Genomic DNA, 15,456 nt, shown 5'->3' with positions numbered 1-15,456 from the left:
CATCGTGGCAGTCATCACTCGTGCCACTCCGGAAAGGGCCGGGTCCCAGCTGTCCCCACCAGCCAATCAACAAGCACCAATTTCAGAACCTTCTGCCTGAGGCGACCAGCCAGAAAGCTTTCGGCAATCCTCAAACCACGGCATCACGAAAAAAGACGCTCTCCTGCCTCCAAACGTCATCTCTCTCCCAATTGCATCTCGCAACAACCCTCGCCACAAACCCTCTCCTCTCCTCCGGAACCTACGAGATGGCGCCCCTCGCACACGCTTCCCGCACCTGCCTGCGGCAATTGGCGCGCACCAGCCCTTCGACGGCTGCGCGCGCGCTCAGCACCTCGGCCGCTCGGAACGACTCGACCGCCACCAGCTACTCGAGCCCCTTCAAGGGCGCCCAGAAGGGCAGCAGCATCCCCGACTTCAGCAAGTACATGAGCAAGGGCTCCGCCGGCACCAACCAGCTTTTCGGATACTTCATGGTCGGCACCATGGGCGCCATCACCGCCGCCGGCGCGAAGTCCACCGTCCAGGGTAGGGAAACCCTTCCGTAAACCCGAAAACCGAACCGGCATGCGAGGAATGGACAATGGGAGGATGGATCAGTGGGAACCAATTGCTGACGGGCATTTTCAATTGCAGAATTCCTCGTCAACATGTCCGCTTCCGCCGACGTTCTGGCCATGGCCAAGGTCGAGGTTGACCTCAGCACCATTCCCGAGGGCAAGAACGTGAGTGACCTGATTGGAACCCGTGCGGCACTCATTGATGAGACGGACATACTGATATTTTTGGACGGCAGGTTATCATCAAGTGGAGAGGCAAGCCCGTCTTCATCCGCCACCGCACCCAGTCCGAGATCGATGAGGCCAACAAGGTCTCCGTTTCCTCCCTCCGTGACCCCCAGAAGGACGACGACCGTGTCAAGACCCCCGAGTGGCTCATCATGCTGGGTACGTGTTCTCTGACGACGATTGATTCGAATATTTTGATGGCTAGATATTGCGGCCTTTTTGAGACCAGTGTTGGGGACGAAGGATCGATGCCTTTTCGGCAACCGCATATCAAAACAAGACCCCAAACTCAGTGCACGCGAGCTAACAACATGGCTTCTAGGTGTCTGCACACACTTGGGTTGTGTCCCCATTGGCGAGGCCGGCGACTTTGGCGGTTGGTTCTGCCCCTGCCACGGATCCCACTACGATATTTCCGGCCGTATCAGAAAGGGACCTGCTCCCCTCAACCTCGAGATCCCCGAGTACGAATTCCCCGAGGACGGCAAGCTGGTCATTGGTTAAGCGGAACCACTGTATGAGTATGAGACGAAGCGGGAGACGAAGGCTAGACCCTCCTTCGAAGGGAGGGTGTGGCGATGATGGCAACAACAAACTACTAGATTTTTTGCATCGGAGACGCGCTGGTGCTGGTTTGGGTTCCAAAGAGAGAGAGAGAGGTCATTTTCTTTTTTCTTAGACGTGTCCCTAGGGCAATAATGCCAAATGTACAAAAGTCAATGAGCGTCCAGGAACAAGCAGCCTCGCACTTCACAACAATCAGCCGTGGCCAGGTAAATGTGACGTAGGTGCTGCGGGTAACTAATAACATAGTAGGAGCCCAAAGGAACACCGGTCTGGGAACAGATTACCTGCGAGAACGGCATCAGGCGGATCACGAAGCTCGAACCGAACCGGCCAACCCGATACTGGAAGAATTCCAGAGGCAATATGAAGTGGGTACAAGCGCGGACGTGAAGAACCGGGCTCGAGCCTTGTTTTCATGGGAGTTTGGAGGTTTTACGGTCCGGGACAAGTGTGACGGGGGGTTGATCAGACTCTCCCCCCTTGTGTGACGGCCCAGCGTTGGTCCGGAACGAACTTCCCGGCAACAGCTCGGTGCTGGGTATCGACATCGAGAATCCGTCGAGTGGTGCACCGATTCCCGCGTCGATGACTGCACACACACCTTTCCAGCAGATGATAGCAGTATATGCTTAGGGGTAGGCACATGGTGTGCACTGCCTTGACGTCAGTTGAGGGTGGGACAACAGTCTCTGTGCGGTGAGACCATCAACGCTGGAGATCACGCTGGCCCAAGGTGTGGTTCAACCGTCCAGGGATCGGGTGACAGGCGACCTCTTGGTGTGGGGCGATGGGCAGGGAGAGTGAACGAGATGTTTGGAGGAGGTGTATGCGTTGCAGGAACGGGCGAGCGAGGCATGATGATAAAGAGGGTCTTCTTGTATTGAGGCTAGCTGGTGAGAGTAGACGGGATGGGATGCTGACGGGGCGTTCGACATGGCATACTACCCGAAAGCAAACATTGATGGACCAGGTACACGCTTCAAATTCGATTTCAAAAGACGTTGGAGTTGCTCTCGGTCTCGAGGGTTGGCACAAATGAACTCTGGAGAGAGAGGATGGCATAACGGATCGACGTATCCTGCCGGGTTGATGAGGTGTCACTTTTCCAGGCATAAAGCACACAGAGCATCCGGCACTGCTGCATTGTCTATAGCGACACTGTTGATATAGATTTGGGCGCTTTTTATACTCGTACAAAACATGGGATGGCAGGTTGCTGATAGTTCTTGACGTTGCAAAGTCCAACTCGGAAGAGATAATGACAAGCTAACGAGAGGTTGAGCTCTGGAGAGAAGTTGACCGGGGCTCAAGGTACCCCTGCAATACCAACTCCACCCGTCCAAACGGAAACGTGGCGAGCCAATAGGGTCCGCGCAGCGAGACGGCTCGGAGAGTAGATGAGACGCTGGTCCGCGACGGGTGCCGTCTGATTTGCGCGGTCTTCAAACTCCGCTCAACTTCAACCTCTCCCGCCAAGGACAGGGGAGGTTTTGGGGGAGTAGGAAAGGGAGCTGGGACCATCTCTGGGACGACGATCTGGCGATGAGGCTCCTTTTGAGTTTGATATTGGAGATGCCGCCGGCTGAGGGCAGCTTGGAAGAGCGGGACCGAAACCTATCGAGTGATGCTTCTGATTACACAGATTCGGCAGAAGGGAAAGTTTCTTTCACAGCGGCCGACATGCCTCAGCGCCAATGATTCGCGAGGAATCTGGAGATCATTATCAGTCACTATTGCTAACTGAGTTTTGTCTCCACCAAGTCCGTCTCAGAGAGTTGGGCTCCGATTATTCCTATCTCTGCTTCCCTGACATACTTCTTTGACAAGCCGTCAATTCTAACCGGGCCAAGCTCCCGAAACAGCCATGCAGTCTATGCTTGCTCCTCCATTGACTGTCCTTGAGCCGCCCGTCTCGTCTCTCCGGAACGGATGAACACTTGGCTCGCACACGTCGCCAGGCCTTCTTTCCCCTGTCTACTGTGGTCACCGTATCGGAGACCAGTCCAGCCGACCGTTCATACTCCACCCAGTGACTCCGTTCTGGGCTCTGTTGGTCTGCCAAGCAAGACGCATCATTGAGACCGGCAGCGTCTAAGGTGCCAACATCCCGTTGATCGACGGGTTGACCTTCCCAAGCGAGCTGCTCAGGGGGGCTTTTCAACGTCCGGTCATGAGACGAACCCAAGAGATTTATCGGTGGCCTCTGAGACTTGTCCCCCCCTCTCCCCCCTCTCCGGTGTAGATGATGGGCCTGCCGGAGTCATGCGGTATATAAGTCAGCGTCTACTTGATTTGCCGAACGGTAGGAGAAGGACTTTGTCCCTCATCTTTCAAGCCACCTCCGTTACTCTTTCTTTCTTTCAGTTCTGGAAACTTTTCTGTGTTATTGCCATCTTTACTACCATCTTCGATTCTTTCCTTTCTTAGGCTCTTGTCCTTTAAACCACTTCTCTTGGGCCGGCCCTTCTTTTTGGACATTTTGCTTTCTTGGCTGTATACTTACGCTCTTAACAATCTTCAAAACGAACCACAGTGTTTCGATAAAAGCTCCCCAAGATGAGATTCGAAGCATCAACCGCCCTCGCGGCCCTCATCGCCCTAACAGCCGCAGAGGTCCCCCAAGAACACTCGCACGAAAAGTACCTCCGCGCCGTCAACGCCCTCCTGAAGCAGGACAACCCCAACAACATCCAAGACGCAGTCTTTGGCCTCCTCGGCAACGCGGCGGCCGCCGCGGGCGCGGGCGACGTGACCAACCTCGACTGCCTGCACCAGACGACGGCCGACTCGGCCTTTTCCACGGCCAAGGCCGCGGGTGACGTCGACGGCATGGCGAGCGCGCTCGTCTTCCGCGCCGTCGAGCGCAACACGGGGTCCGTGGGGCTCAAGAGCGTGTTGTGCGACGAGACGGCTGCGAACCCGGAGATTGCGGCGCTGAGCCAGCATCAGGACCCGGCTTCGGAGGGCGCGGCGGAGGGGAATAAGGCTATTACGCTCGAGTTGGCGAAGCAGCTTTCTGCTATTGGGGCTGATCCGCAGCTTGCGCTTGATTCGGGCACTTTTAAACCTGGCAATGTAAGTCTCTAACCTCCCCCTCCCCCTCGGAAAAAGGTCCATGGGATGAAGAGACTAACGAGGAGACAGGTCAACGATAACACCGGAGCCGGCAACACCTGCGACGATGCCAACGATGCAGAGGGTTGCATCTTTAGCCAGAACCTTCTCATCAAGGATGCTACCCCAGAAGAGATTGATGCCGCTGCGTCTGGAGGTGCTGCCGGAAATGACACGGCAGCCGCGGCCAACTCTACCGGTGCGGCAATCCGGTTGCGTAGCAGAAGCCTCCTGAGCCAGGCTATCCCGCCACAGCGCCGCAACGGAGGTGCCAGCGCCAGCGCCGACTCCTCCGAGAAGGTCCGTCGTCAGTCCAACAACGCCAACAACAACGGCACCGCCGACGCCGCCACGGGAACCACGGACGTCCAGACCTTTACCGGCGACCTCGGCGGCCCCGCCCCGCCCGTGACCTCGGACCCCGCCGCCGACAAGCCGTTCTCCGTCAATGGCGCAACCTTTCTCAACGCCGGCGCCGCCCTCCAGCGCTCCTGCGCGGTCCAGCACAACGCCTGCGCGGACGCCGCGAACTCTGGGTCCGAGGATATTTCCGTCGCAGACTGCGACGCGCAGGAAGACGACTGCCTCGCCGCCGCGTCCCTCACAAAACTCCGCCGGGCCTCGGGCCTCAACGCGCGGGGCGCGCGGCGGATGCGGATCGCGACGAAGCAGCTGCTGAAGGGCCGGCAGGCGTTTGATTTTGGAAAGTGTCAGGATCCGAGTATTCAGTTCGCTGCTGGTCTCGACGGGCGGAAAGAGGCTTCGTTTGCGCCCGCGGGCGACTTTGAGCACGGCTCTGCATTGAATATTGGCGTCATTAGCGGGTTTATCTGTGGCCAGCTTGAGAGTCGGTGTCGGGCTGGCGAGGCTGCTGTCGCGGCTTGTCAGCAGGGCGAGGCGGACTCAAAGGGTCTGGAGGGGCAGGCTGCTGCGGATGCGTTTAACTCGGCCTTGGGTCTGTGATTTGGGATTATGGGTTTGATGACTGTTTTGCTTTGTGAGAGGTATGACGTATTTATGTTGAGCAAGCCGGGAGATGATGAGAATGATATGAAGGTTGGGACGACATCGCCGGGGTCTTAAACATGAGATGAATGATGATGAGTGGGTTTACTTGGTCCTTGAATTCTTGACATGGTCTATTGAAAATACTCCTAGAAGATAAATTATGGATATGATTTTCGACTTCTGAAGTTCTCTATTACAATGTTTGAATTGCAGCGAATTCTAGACAGGCGGAACATTACTAGGGAATCCAACCTGTTCTCAGACCAGTGCAGAGAAACGATGTCAAATGGAAAGAATTCATTCCAGGTTAATGGTTCCTGGGTTAGCGGGTGCTGCCAATGAAAATCCAATCTCTCAAGTGTGGACATTTTCATGCGGGCGTTTTCCTGGATCTCAGCTCCAATCTCACTCCACAATCCCCAAAACAGCACCAAACTATGAATTTTTTTTTCCCTTACTCGTCACTCATCCGCGAAATCTCATTTTGCAGTAAAAAGTACTGAAACTCACCAAATTTTGAACGAGAGAGTGTCCCACGAGACATCGAGCTCTCTATTCAATCATGGCCGAGTATAAGTACACCACCCTCGGCGAGCGGGATTTCCGAATCCTCTCCCTCGCACCGGGCCGCTTCGACGACGCCCTCCAGGGCGACCTCGTGGTGCGCCCCATCGACACCTACGTCGACGAGGCAAGCAAACACGAGCACGAGCTCCCCGAGTCCGCCGACTCGTACGAGGCCATCTCGTACGTCTGGGGCTCCGATGAGAAACCCCACCACATCACCTCGCCGTCCACGGGCGCCCGCATCCCCATCACGGAAAGCCTCTATCTCTGCCTCAAGCGTGTTCGCCTCGAGGACCGCCCGCGTCTTATCTGGGCCGATGCGCTGTGCATAAACCAGGCCGACGGGAAGGAGAAGGAGGCGCAGATTATGCTCATGCACGACATCTATCTGAGCTCGCGCCGGGTTCTCGCGTACCTGGGCGAGGAGGCCGACGGCAGCGGTGAGGCGATGGAGTTGATTGAGCGGTACTGGCGCGTCAATATCCCGGACCCCATTAACGCGGGCGCGCGCGCGTTTGCGGAGGACCTTCTCGGCGCGCCGATCCCTGATGCGCCGACGGGTGCTGAGGCGGAGCTGCCGCCTGTGGGTGATCAAAAGTGGTTGAACGTGTCTCGATTCTGGAATCGCTCGTGGTTCCGCAGGGTCTGGATTGTGCAGGAATTTATTCTGGCGCGGGATGTCATGATGATCTGCGGGGACAGGACGGTCAACTGGTCACAGCTTTGGCCGGGGACGATTGCGCTCGAGGAGCCTGAGAATCCTCCCTGGCCTCTGGTCGATGCCAAGGGCGAAGAGATTGAGAGCGCGGCTGACTTGATGGCCAATATGGCGCAGAGGCTTCGGTTTTACCAGCTTGGCGCCATGAGAGGCAACACGAGGTCACACGAGCATGGGGATGGTGACGGACATGAGCACGGAGGTGGATGCTGTGGAGGCCACGGAGGTCATGATGACGACCACGACCACGACCACGATCACAGCCACAGCCACGGCCACGAAGAGGAAGCTGACGCTGAAGATGGAGACGAAGGCGAATGGGAATCGAAAGACGAGGAAGACGGCGGAGAGAAGCGCTCGACGGACCTGCTCAATCTCCTCATGTCCTTCCGCGAAGTCGACGCCACGGACCCGCGCGACCTCTACTTTGCGCTCCTCGGTCTGGCGCTCGACGGCGACAGGGAAGAGTTCCGCCCAGACTACTCGGCCACCTTTGAGCAGACGGCCCTCCGCTTCGGCCGCACCCTCCTCCACGAGCCCTTTAGCGAGGAACTCCTCGACCACGTCGGCATCGCGGAGAAGCACAACGGCAACGGCAGCGGCACGGCAGACTTTCCCTCCTGGCTGCCCGACTTCCGCCGACCCTGGCGGCGTATGACGGTGGCCGACGCCGCCGAGTCCGAGGCCGCGGGCGAGACGGACTTTGACTTTGGGTTCGACCCGAGCGCCAAGGACGACGAGCTCCTGCTCAAGGGCGTCAAGGTCGATACCATTGAGCACATGAGCGGGGTCCCGCGCGCGGCGCACTTACACGCCGATCACCCGTCCCTGTGGGTGAAGCGGGACATGGTGACGCTCTCGCAGCTCCTGGCCAACATGCCCGGCTTCGCGGAATCGACGTACCCGACGGGCGAGACCGGCATCGAGGCGATCCTGCGGGCGCTCACCTTTTTCCGCACCGAGGGCGACAACGAAGGAGACGAGATCCCGGCTACGACGCTGAAGCTGGCATACCGCTTCTGCACGGCCGTCGAGGAGGACAACCTCGACGCCGCGCGACCGGAGCGGGATAATTTGAGACGGGAGATTATGATGTCTGGGTGTAGCGCGCAAGAGGCGAACGAGGCGCTCGAGGCGGCGGCGCAGGTTCTCATTAACCGCGTTTTCCCCCTGCGCGCGGCGCTGGATTTGGTGCTGGCCAAGGCAGGGCGGTACGTGGCGATGGTGCCGGAGGGTTCCGAGGCGGGCGACGAGATTTGGGTGATGAAGGGGTGCAATGCGCCGTTTGTGCTGAGGAAGAGCAAGGATAGGGAGGGGTTGAGGAGGATTGTGGGTGCTGCGTATGTCCACGGGATCATGGACGGGGAGGCTGTTGAGGGGGTTGAGGAGTTTGAGCCTGTTTCTATTCATTGAGACCACCTGGACTGTTGTCGATAGAGCTTAACGTGGCTGCTCACGGTGGGCTTCATGAAGTTATGAAGGGGAATCGGATGGGGAAAAATGGCGTGGCATGAATGCGAATGGGCATGATGCTGCACATAGACCTTAAGGTGCGAACTGGGAGAAAAAGGGCAATCATATCAGCATGTGAGGTGGTATGGCACTTTACCTTTTGTAATGACATCTCATTAGTGATACCTTGATGGCTTCGGCCTGGTGGCAACAGCCCGGAAACCCTTGCGCAACGAGCGGGACGGCACGGGGCGGAGGGATGGGTGTTTGTGGGTCCTCCGATCCGCCAACGGGGCACGAACGAGAAGGCGGGTGGCTGACGTTGTAGGCGTCATCGATGATCGTTCGCAGCATCATCTACCTCATCCCCATTTTGCAGACTTGCGAAAACGTTCTGGGATCTCTCTACATATTAAAGATTGCAATACTCAGGCGTTAATTCGCAAATGCAATTCCCAGCACTTGAGATCTCCTCTTTTTTTTCACGTGATAATCGGTCAAACATCTACCCAACTCGAAAGTGTCTCTCATATTCATCATTCAAGATGCCTTCGTCCAAGGGCAAGCCCACCGATCCCGAGCTGAGGGAAGAAATCAAGGAAGGTACGAGGACATGAGGGCGCTGAATATGAGTCGGGCTGATAGTGACTCACGTTTACCTCTAGAAATCAAGCAAGAGCCTAACAAGTCGGGCGGAGGAGAGGGACAGTGGGCCGCATGGAAGGTACAGAAACCCCCTTCTCCTTCTTCTTCTTTTTTCTTTTTTAAAAAAAGTCTCTTGGCTTTGCTTCATAGAAAGAGAAAGCCTAGTTGTCATCGGTTTCGAGTTTCGAAATATCCCGAGTGAACAGCTGATTGAATGTAAGGGAGCGAAACTGGCAAAGGAATACGAGAAGCAAGGCGGTGGCTACGAGAACGAGGCGGGGTCGAAGAATGAGCCGAAAAAGGGCGAGCCGGAGAAGAAGAGCGAGAGCAAGAAGAAGGCCGAGACGGATGACTAGTTAGTCAAATTCATGGTGCTTTTTTTCTACGTGAACCGTAATTGATATTTGCAAGTTCGTATTTTGGTCGATTCCTGTTGATTCAGTGATGTTTGTATCGTTGCTGTTGTCGTCACTCGAAAAGACGAGCAGGAGGGCGCGATTGTGCCCGAGCCGCATTTCCGTCACCCTTGGCCAGGGGAAGAAGGGTAAGCGTAGGAATCCCCTCGCATTCGAATCTCACTCTTCTTGCTTCTTTTTCACCTTTTCACAGTGTCATCAACTTTTCCGAGAGAGCCAACCTACCTGGATGGAAAATCAGCGACAAATATGCAGAATCTCACAGAGGAAGACACCGCCGACAGCGACTCCCAAGACGAAGACGACTGCTGGACCGCCCTCCAACGGGCCTCCCGCGCAGGCGACCTCCCCGCCGTGCGCGCCGCCGTCGCCTCAGGAGGAGAGGACGTCAACGCCCCGCCGAGGGGCTACTACGGCCGCACGGCTCTCCAGGCCGCGTGCGAGGCATCCCACGGCGACGTGGTATCGGCACTACTATCGGCGGGCGCCCAAGTCAACGACCGCCCGGGCAATAACGGCGCCAAGAACGCACTGCAGATCGCGGCAGGGAAGCCGGACTTGGCTCTCGTCAGGACGCTGCTGGACCACGGGGCCGACGTCAACGCGCCTGCCGCGCGGTACTTTGGTGCGACGGCGCTGCAGAGCGCGTGTGCCAAAGGACAGGACGACGTCGTGGCGCTGCTGCTGGAGCGCGGGGCGGAGGTGAATGCCCCGCCGGCGTCAACGGCCGGGCGGACGGCGCTGCAGGCGGCGTGCGAGGGCGGATTCATCGCGATAGCGCGGATGCTGATTCAGCGGGGAGCAGAGGTGGACGCGCCGGCGTGTCGGTATCGAGGGTTCACGGCGCTGCAGGCGGCGAGCTACGGCGGGCATGCGGGGCTTGTCGAGCTGCTCCTTACGGCGGGGTCTGCCGGGGTGGAAGAGGGGGCTGCGAGCGCGCGGGGGGCCAAGGGCGCGGATGTCAACGCCGCAGGGAGCAGGTTCAAGGGCGGCGGGGCGCTGCACGCTGCTGCTGAGGGGGGCCACGTGCGGGTGGTTGAGGCGCTGTTGGGCGCCGGGGCCGAGATCGAGGCGGGGGCTGGGTGGGACAGGGGCGGAAGGGCGCAGACTGCGTTGCAGTGCGCTGCTGCAAGGGGGCACGACGAGGTGGTGAGGTTGTTGCGGAGCAGGGGGGCGACGGGAACGGAAGGTGGAGGGGTGACTTTGTTTGGTTGACTTTTGATGGCGAGGGCCCGTGAGGGAACTATTGTGCATACATGGTAAATTAAGAGGCTATATTGGAGAGATAAGACGATGTCCTAAAGATAAGGATGTCCACGATGGGAAGCCGATGCTGATTCATGTGGTTATTGCGAGATGGGAAATTGTAAGAGGAGTATGATACAGCAGGAGAGCTCTTTCAAAAAAGGGCACCACCCGCTACCTATCTGCAAGAGATGGAAAGAAGCACAAATCAGGTTACAACGTGGCCCAAAAAGAGAAAAGGGAATTCTTCTGGACGGACACTCATTGGTGGCGCATGAACACTGCAACCAACACCACATACCACACACCTCACACACACACACACACACATACACCCCTCAAGGTTTCCCACCATGACACAGACCACACAACCATCTGTCAGAACATCGGCCAAGTCAGCCGACTCCCCAGAGACAAGAGAATCCCTCGTCTCGGACCGGTCACAACGTTAGCCGTATCTTCCACGTCGAGTAGCAAGCACGTAGGTAGCGGGCGTCACGGCCGCGTCCAACCGGCGCAATTCCGGCCCCGCCTAGCATCGGCTTCCACCGGCCTCCGTGATCTCTTCCCCGCCGGCCAGACCTGCCGGTTGCGCGCTGCCCGGCCCAGGCGGAAACCAAATTAAGGCCAAACAATTACCTAAAAGAAAATAATGTCCCAGATTCCCAAGGCACAGCTCCCCGAGCTTCGACCTTTCTTCGTCCGTAGTTTTCATCACTGTATCACCTTCACTACCTATTCACCCGCTAAGACTCTACCCCGTGATGTAAGACGAGGGAGTCCGGCTTTGGCTTTTTCCGTCCACGATGCGCCGCTTCGCTTGTGGACCTGCTGACCGCTTGGTCTCCTGTGCCTGGTGTGAGACGGAGGGGAAGGAGGAGGAGGGGGCTTTTGTGCTTTTTTCCCTTTTTCCCTTTCTTCGTGTGTATCGCGTGTGTATCGATCGACCTACATCGAGTCAACCACACTAAGGTAGCCAGCCCAGCCCGCTTTCCTCACGCCCCCCTCCCGTATCTCGTGGCTTTCGAACAAGGCGCTGTGATCCCGGAATACCTGGGGTTTGACTGGGTCTTCCCCGCCAACGCTTCCATCGTCTTTGGGTGAGGTGGGGCACGCTCTACGCAACACCCGCGCCAGTCTACAAACCACTGAAGCCGTCTGGAACACGAAATTGATAAGAAGACGGCGCTTTGTCCTTTTTGCCTTTCCCGGCCCCCTTACCATCCACAGCTTCTGGAAGCTGAACCTTTTTCCCTCGTCTACTTCTACTTCCCAATTGAACTCTCTCTTCTCTGACTACTACCTACCTTACCCTAACTTTGTCTCTCTCATGTTTGTTCATGTGTGGTGTGACGTGATTGACCAGAAACAAACAAGACACCACCCACCATAATACCTACCCGCCCGACCGAAAGCTTGGCTCGCCAACCTGGGACCTACCTTGACACCGTAGACAAGGAGACCAAAGAACCATTTACACGAATCTACACCAAAAGTCGCCCCCCCAAAGAATCCAAGGGTAGGAAAAAAAAAAAAAAAAGACATCATGGGCTCAACGCACGAAACAGACCTCGTCCTCACCCAGCCCACCCCGGCCGAGCGCATAAAGACCTACACCTCAACCTACGCAAACTGGGGCGCCGCCCTCGAGCTGGACGAGTACATTCGCCGCGAGGCCTACATGACCACCGTCCCCGTCTCCCGCAACGGCGGTATCACCCAGTGGATCCTCACCGACCCGACCTGCCCGCCCGACGCCCGCCCCATCCTCTCGTCCTGCGAGAGCATCCGCAAAAACGTCCTCGTCGCAAAACCCGACGGCACCGTCGTCGACGCCATCACCCACGCCGTCGGCTCCGTCTTCACCGACCCGGCGCACCGCGGGAACGGGTACGCTTCCATCATGATGAACATGGTCGGCCCGCAGCTGGCGCGGTGGCAGGGCGCCGAGATGAAGCGCGGGGAGACGTGGGGGGATATTCGGGACGGCGAGGTCGCGTGCTCCGTGCTGTACTCGGATATCGGCAAAAAGTTTTACGCAAAGCACGGCTGGAATCCCTACGAGAGCACCCACCTCGAGTTTCCGCCGCAGGCAGCAGCGGCAGGAGTGCCCGAGGGAGGAGAATCGTCATCGCCGCGCGAGGCCGCGCCGCTGGGTTACCACGAGCTAGCGGAGCTCTGCGCCGTCGACGAGCGCCTCATCCGCGCAAACCTGGCCAAGAAAAGCAACAAGACGCGGGTCTCGCTAATCCCGGACCTCGACGCCATGCTCTGGCACCTCATGCGCGAGGACTACATGACCAAGCACATTTTTGGCGAGACGCCGACGGTGCGGGGCGGCGTGGTGGGCGAGCACGGGTCGAGGGTGTGGGCTGTGTGGACGAGGGGGTACTACGGCGGGCTGAAGAAGCCCGAGGGGAACACGATGCACATCCTGCGGCTGGCCATCGAGGACGAGACGAGCGGCGACGAGTATGTTCAGGAGGCTATCGAGGCGCTGCTTAGGTTGGTGAGGGCGCAGGCGGCCGAGTGGAAGGTGAATAACGTCGAGATGTGGAATCCTGAGCCCAGGATAAGGGGCCTTATTGAGAAGGCGGGTATTCCGCACGAGTTTGTGGAGAGGGAGAATGATAGCATTGCCAGCCTCATGTGGTATGGCCAGGGAGAGGTTGAGTGGGTGCTCAATGAGAAGTTTGGCTGGTGCTGACCAACTGGTCCGTCACCCATTTTGCATAGGATTAGTACGCTCACACGAGCATCTGTGGTTTCGGCACCTCAATTCAACAGGGACTTCAAGAACGTCACAGGTCTGGACATCCAGGCCGACATGACGAGGTATCATTAGCAAAGTGATCTACGAACCGTCTAACCTTGAACACTCCCGCAATTGGCCCATTTTTGTTTTTCATTTCCCACAAACCAATGTCTTCAGTGACCGTGTCCGTCATCCTCCGCCTGCTGCTCGGGGTCCAGCTTGATCAGGGTATCGATGCGCATGATGCTGATGCAGGCCTCCACAGCACTCTTCAGCTGCCTGATCTTGCTGATGGTGGGCTCCAGGACACCGGCCTTGATCTCGTCAATCACCTTGCCGCGCACCAGGTCGAGGCCGTAGTTCTTGTAGGCCTTCTTGCGTGCGACCGTCTTCTCGTCCTCGTTGGCTTCGCCCTCCTGGATGCGCTGCGACAGCGCGTGCCGGGAACGCAGCTGGGCGACCAGCTCTGATGCGTCCTTGGCGGCGTTGACGGCCAGCGTCTTGGGAATGACGAGCAGCGACTGCGCGAATTCGCCAATGGCTAGCTGCTCGCGGGAGCCGACGGTGCCGGCAAACTCCTCGAGGTAAATGTGCAGGGCCGTCTCGACGGAGCCACCACCGGGGACGATGCTGCCGCTCTCGAGCGTTCTCTTGACGGCGTTGAGGGAGTCGTGAATGGACCGTTCCATCTCGTCCAGAGTGAAGTCGTTGGGTCCACGGAGGATGATGGATGCTGAGGAGTGGCTCTTGGTGCCCTTGACGAGGATGCACTCGTCATCGGAAATGCGCTCCTGGACAACCTCCTCGGCATGTCCGAGGTATGAGGGGTCAAACTTCTCGTCACCGTTGAGGTCCGACAGTGTGCTGAGTAGAGTAGCGCCCGTCGCCTTGGCGATTCTGCGGAGGTCCTCCTTCTTGCATCTGCGCACACCCATGGCGCCCTTCTCGACGAACGTCTTGAGAACCATGTCATCAATACCCTTGGTGGTAAGGATGACGTTGGCACCCGCCTTGAGGATCATCTCTACCCTCTCCAGGATCATGCCCGACTCTCTCTGGCGGATCTGCTCCAATTGCTGAGGATCGTCCACCGTGATCTGGACACCCAACTTCATGCGCTCCTTTTGCAAATTCATATCCAACACCGCAATCTTGGCATCTTGTATTCTCGTCGGCATGGCCTGCGAAGCGACTGTGCAGTTGAGAGCGTAGCCCTTGATCAGCTGAGACTCCAAGGAGCCCTTGCCGTGTGCCTTGAGAATGTTGACGGCCTTGACGGGGTATTTTGTCTCGTTGCGGCCGTTTGTCGACTTGACGGCCAGCATGGCATCCACCACCATGTTGGCGAAGAAGTCAGAGTCGGCTCCAATAATCTTGCTAGACATGGACGTCTTGCCAATGTTGACGAGGGATTCGCGTCCGAGGTTCTCAACCTTGATGCTGATGTTCTCGTTCATGTACTTTACGGCCTCGCGAAGGGCAAGTCGGTAACCGGTGATGATGGTAGTGGGGTGTATGCGATTCTTCATGAGCTCGTTTCCTCTGCGCAACAACTCGGCCGCGATGAGGACGACGGAGGTTGTGCCATCGCCGACCTCCTTGTCTTGTTGTTGTGCCAGGTCGACCAAGATCTTGCCCGCCGGGTGCTCGACGTCCAACAAACTCAGAATAGTAGCGCCGTCGTTCGTGACTGTGACATCCTGCGCCAGGGGTAAGCGGGGTCCAGGGGGGGAGGGGGCCACCTAACATACACCAATATCGTCCACCATCATCTTGTCGAGACCACTGGGACCGAAAGAGCTCTTGACGACATTTGCGATAGCTTGAGTCGCGAGGACTGCAGGTTTGTCAGCAAGATGAAGCTTCGTTGCGATTTGAAGGTGGGAGGAGTTGACATACCGTTCTGGTCTCTAATGTCGGCGCCCGAAATCTTCTGGCCGCCGAGGAAAAGCGTGCCGCTCCCTGACTGCTCGAACATGGAAGCCATTTTTGCGCCTCACTGCCAGCGGTTGTGGTTGAATGGCGGGATATGTGGTGGTGGATGGGGGTGGTTTGGGGAGCTTCGTCGGTGTGTGCCTGGACAGCAATAGAAGCTTCTGTGCTGTGCCTGCCTTGTCCCCTCGACGCAACTTTTTTATCGGAGCCGGGGTTGTTCCAGGAACCGGGGATGTGGCTGGTGAG

General features: G+C 57.6%; 7 protein-coding genes across 7 annotated transcripts; 6 read left to right on the top strand and 1 right to left on the bottom strand.

Annotated features, from left to right (window-relative positions):
- Positions 1 to 248: 248 nt before the first annotated feature.
- On the top strand, positions 249 to 1,292 carry CORC01_07407 (cytochrome b-c1 complex subunit Rieske; the record flags this gene model as incomplete). Its single annotated transcript, XM_022619044.1, has 4 exons — positions 249 to 528; positions 637 to 725; positions 797 to 947; positions 1,111 to 1,292. The coding sequence occupies 4 exons, from the start codon at positions 249 to 251 to the stop codon at positions 1,290 to 1,292; spliced, it is 702 nt and encodes a 233-aa protein (XP_022474507.1).
- A 2,619-nt stretch (positions 1,293 to 3,911) lies between these two features.
- On the top strand, positions 3,912 to 5,432 carry CORC01_07406 (uncharacterized protein; the record flags this gene model as incomplete). Its single annotated transcript, XM_022619043.1, has 2 exons — positions 3,912 to 4,430; positions 4,500 to 5,432. 2 exons carry the CDS (start codon positions 3,912 to 3,914, stop codon positions 5,430 to 5,432), a joined length of 1,452 nt encoding a protein of 483 aa, XP_022474506.1.
- Positions 5,433 to 6,039: 607 nt separating this feature from the next.
- Positions 6,040 to 8,175, top strand: CORC01_07405 (uncharacterized protein; the record flags this gene model as incomplete). The annotated part of the gene is made up of 1 exon (XM_022619042.1): positions 6,040 to 8,175. One exon carries the CDS (start codon positions 6,040 to 6,042, stop codon positions 8,173 to 8,175), a length of 2,136 nt encoding a protein of 711 aa, XP_022474505.1.
- Positions 8,176 to 8,759: 584 nt separating this feature from the next.
- Positions 8,760 to 9,215, top strand: CORC01_07404 (uncharacterized protein; the record flags this gene model as incomplete). The annotated part of the gene is made up of 3 exons (XM_022619041.1): positions 8,760 to 8,817; positions 8,880 to 8,938; positions 9,081 to 9,215. The coding sequence occupies 3 exons, from the start codon at positions 8,760 to 8,762 to the stop codon at positions 9,213 to 9,215; spliced, it is 252 nt and encodes an 83-aa protein (XP_022474504.1).
- A 309-nt stretch (positions 9,216 to 9,524) lies between these two features.
- On the top strand, positions 9,525 to 10,490 carry CORC01_07403 (uncharacterized protein; the record flags this gene model as incomplete). Its single annotated transcript, XM_022619040.1, has 1 exon — positions 9,525 to 10,490. One exon carries the CDS (start codon positions 9,525 to 9,527, stop codon positions 10,488 to 10,490), a length of 966 nt encoding a protein of 321 aa, XP_022474503.1.
- A 1,576-nt stretch (positions 10,491 to 12,066) lies between these two features.
- CORC01_07402 (lysine acetyltransferase) lies at positions 12,067 to 13,227 on the top strand (the record flags this gene model as incomplete). The annotated part of the gene is made up of 1 exon (XM_022619039.1): positions 12,067 to 13,227. One exon carries the CDS (start codon positions 12,067 to 12,069, stop codon positions 13,225 to 13,227), a length of 1,161 nt encoding a protein of 386 aa, XP_022474502.1.
- Positions 13,228 to 13,448: 221 nt separating this feature from the next.
- CORC01_07401 (T-complex protein 1) lies at positions 13,449 to 15,262 on the bottom strand (the record flags this gene model as incomplete). Its single annotated transcript, XM_022619038.1, has 3 exons — positions 13,449 to 14,975; positions 15,027 to 15,112; positions 15,175 to 15,262. The coding sequence occupies 3 exons, from the start codon at positions 15,260 to 15,262 to the stop codon at positions 13,449 to 13,451; spliced, it is 1,701 nt and encodes a 566-aa protein (XP_022474501.1).
- Between the last annotated feature and the right edge of the window lie 194 nt (positions 15,263 to 15,456).

This window comes from Colletotrichum orchidophilum (assembly GCF_001831195.1).
Source record: "Colletotrichum orchidophilum strain IMI 309357 chromosome Unknown Scaffold_59.1, whole genome shotgun sequence".
In the NCBI taxonomy this organism is placed as follows: Eukaryota; Fungi; Ascomycota; class Sordariomycetes; order Glomerellales; family Glomerellaceae; genus Colletotrichum; species Colletotrichum orchidophilum.
This window is presented reverse-complemented; position numbering and strand designations above follow the sequence as displayed.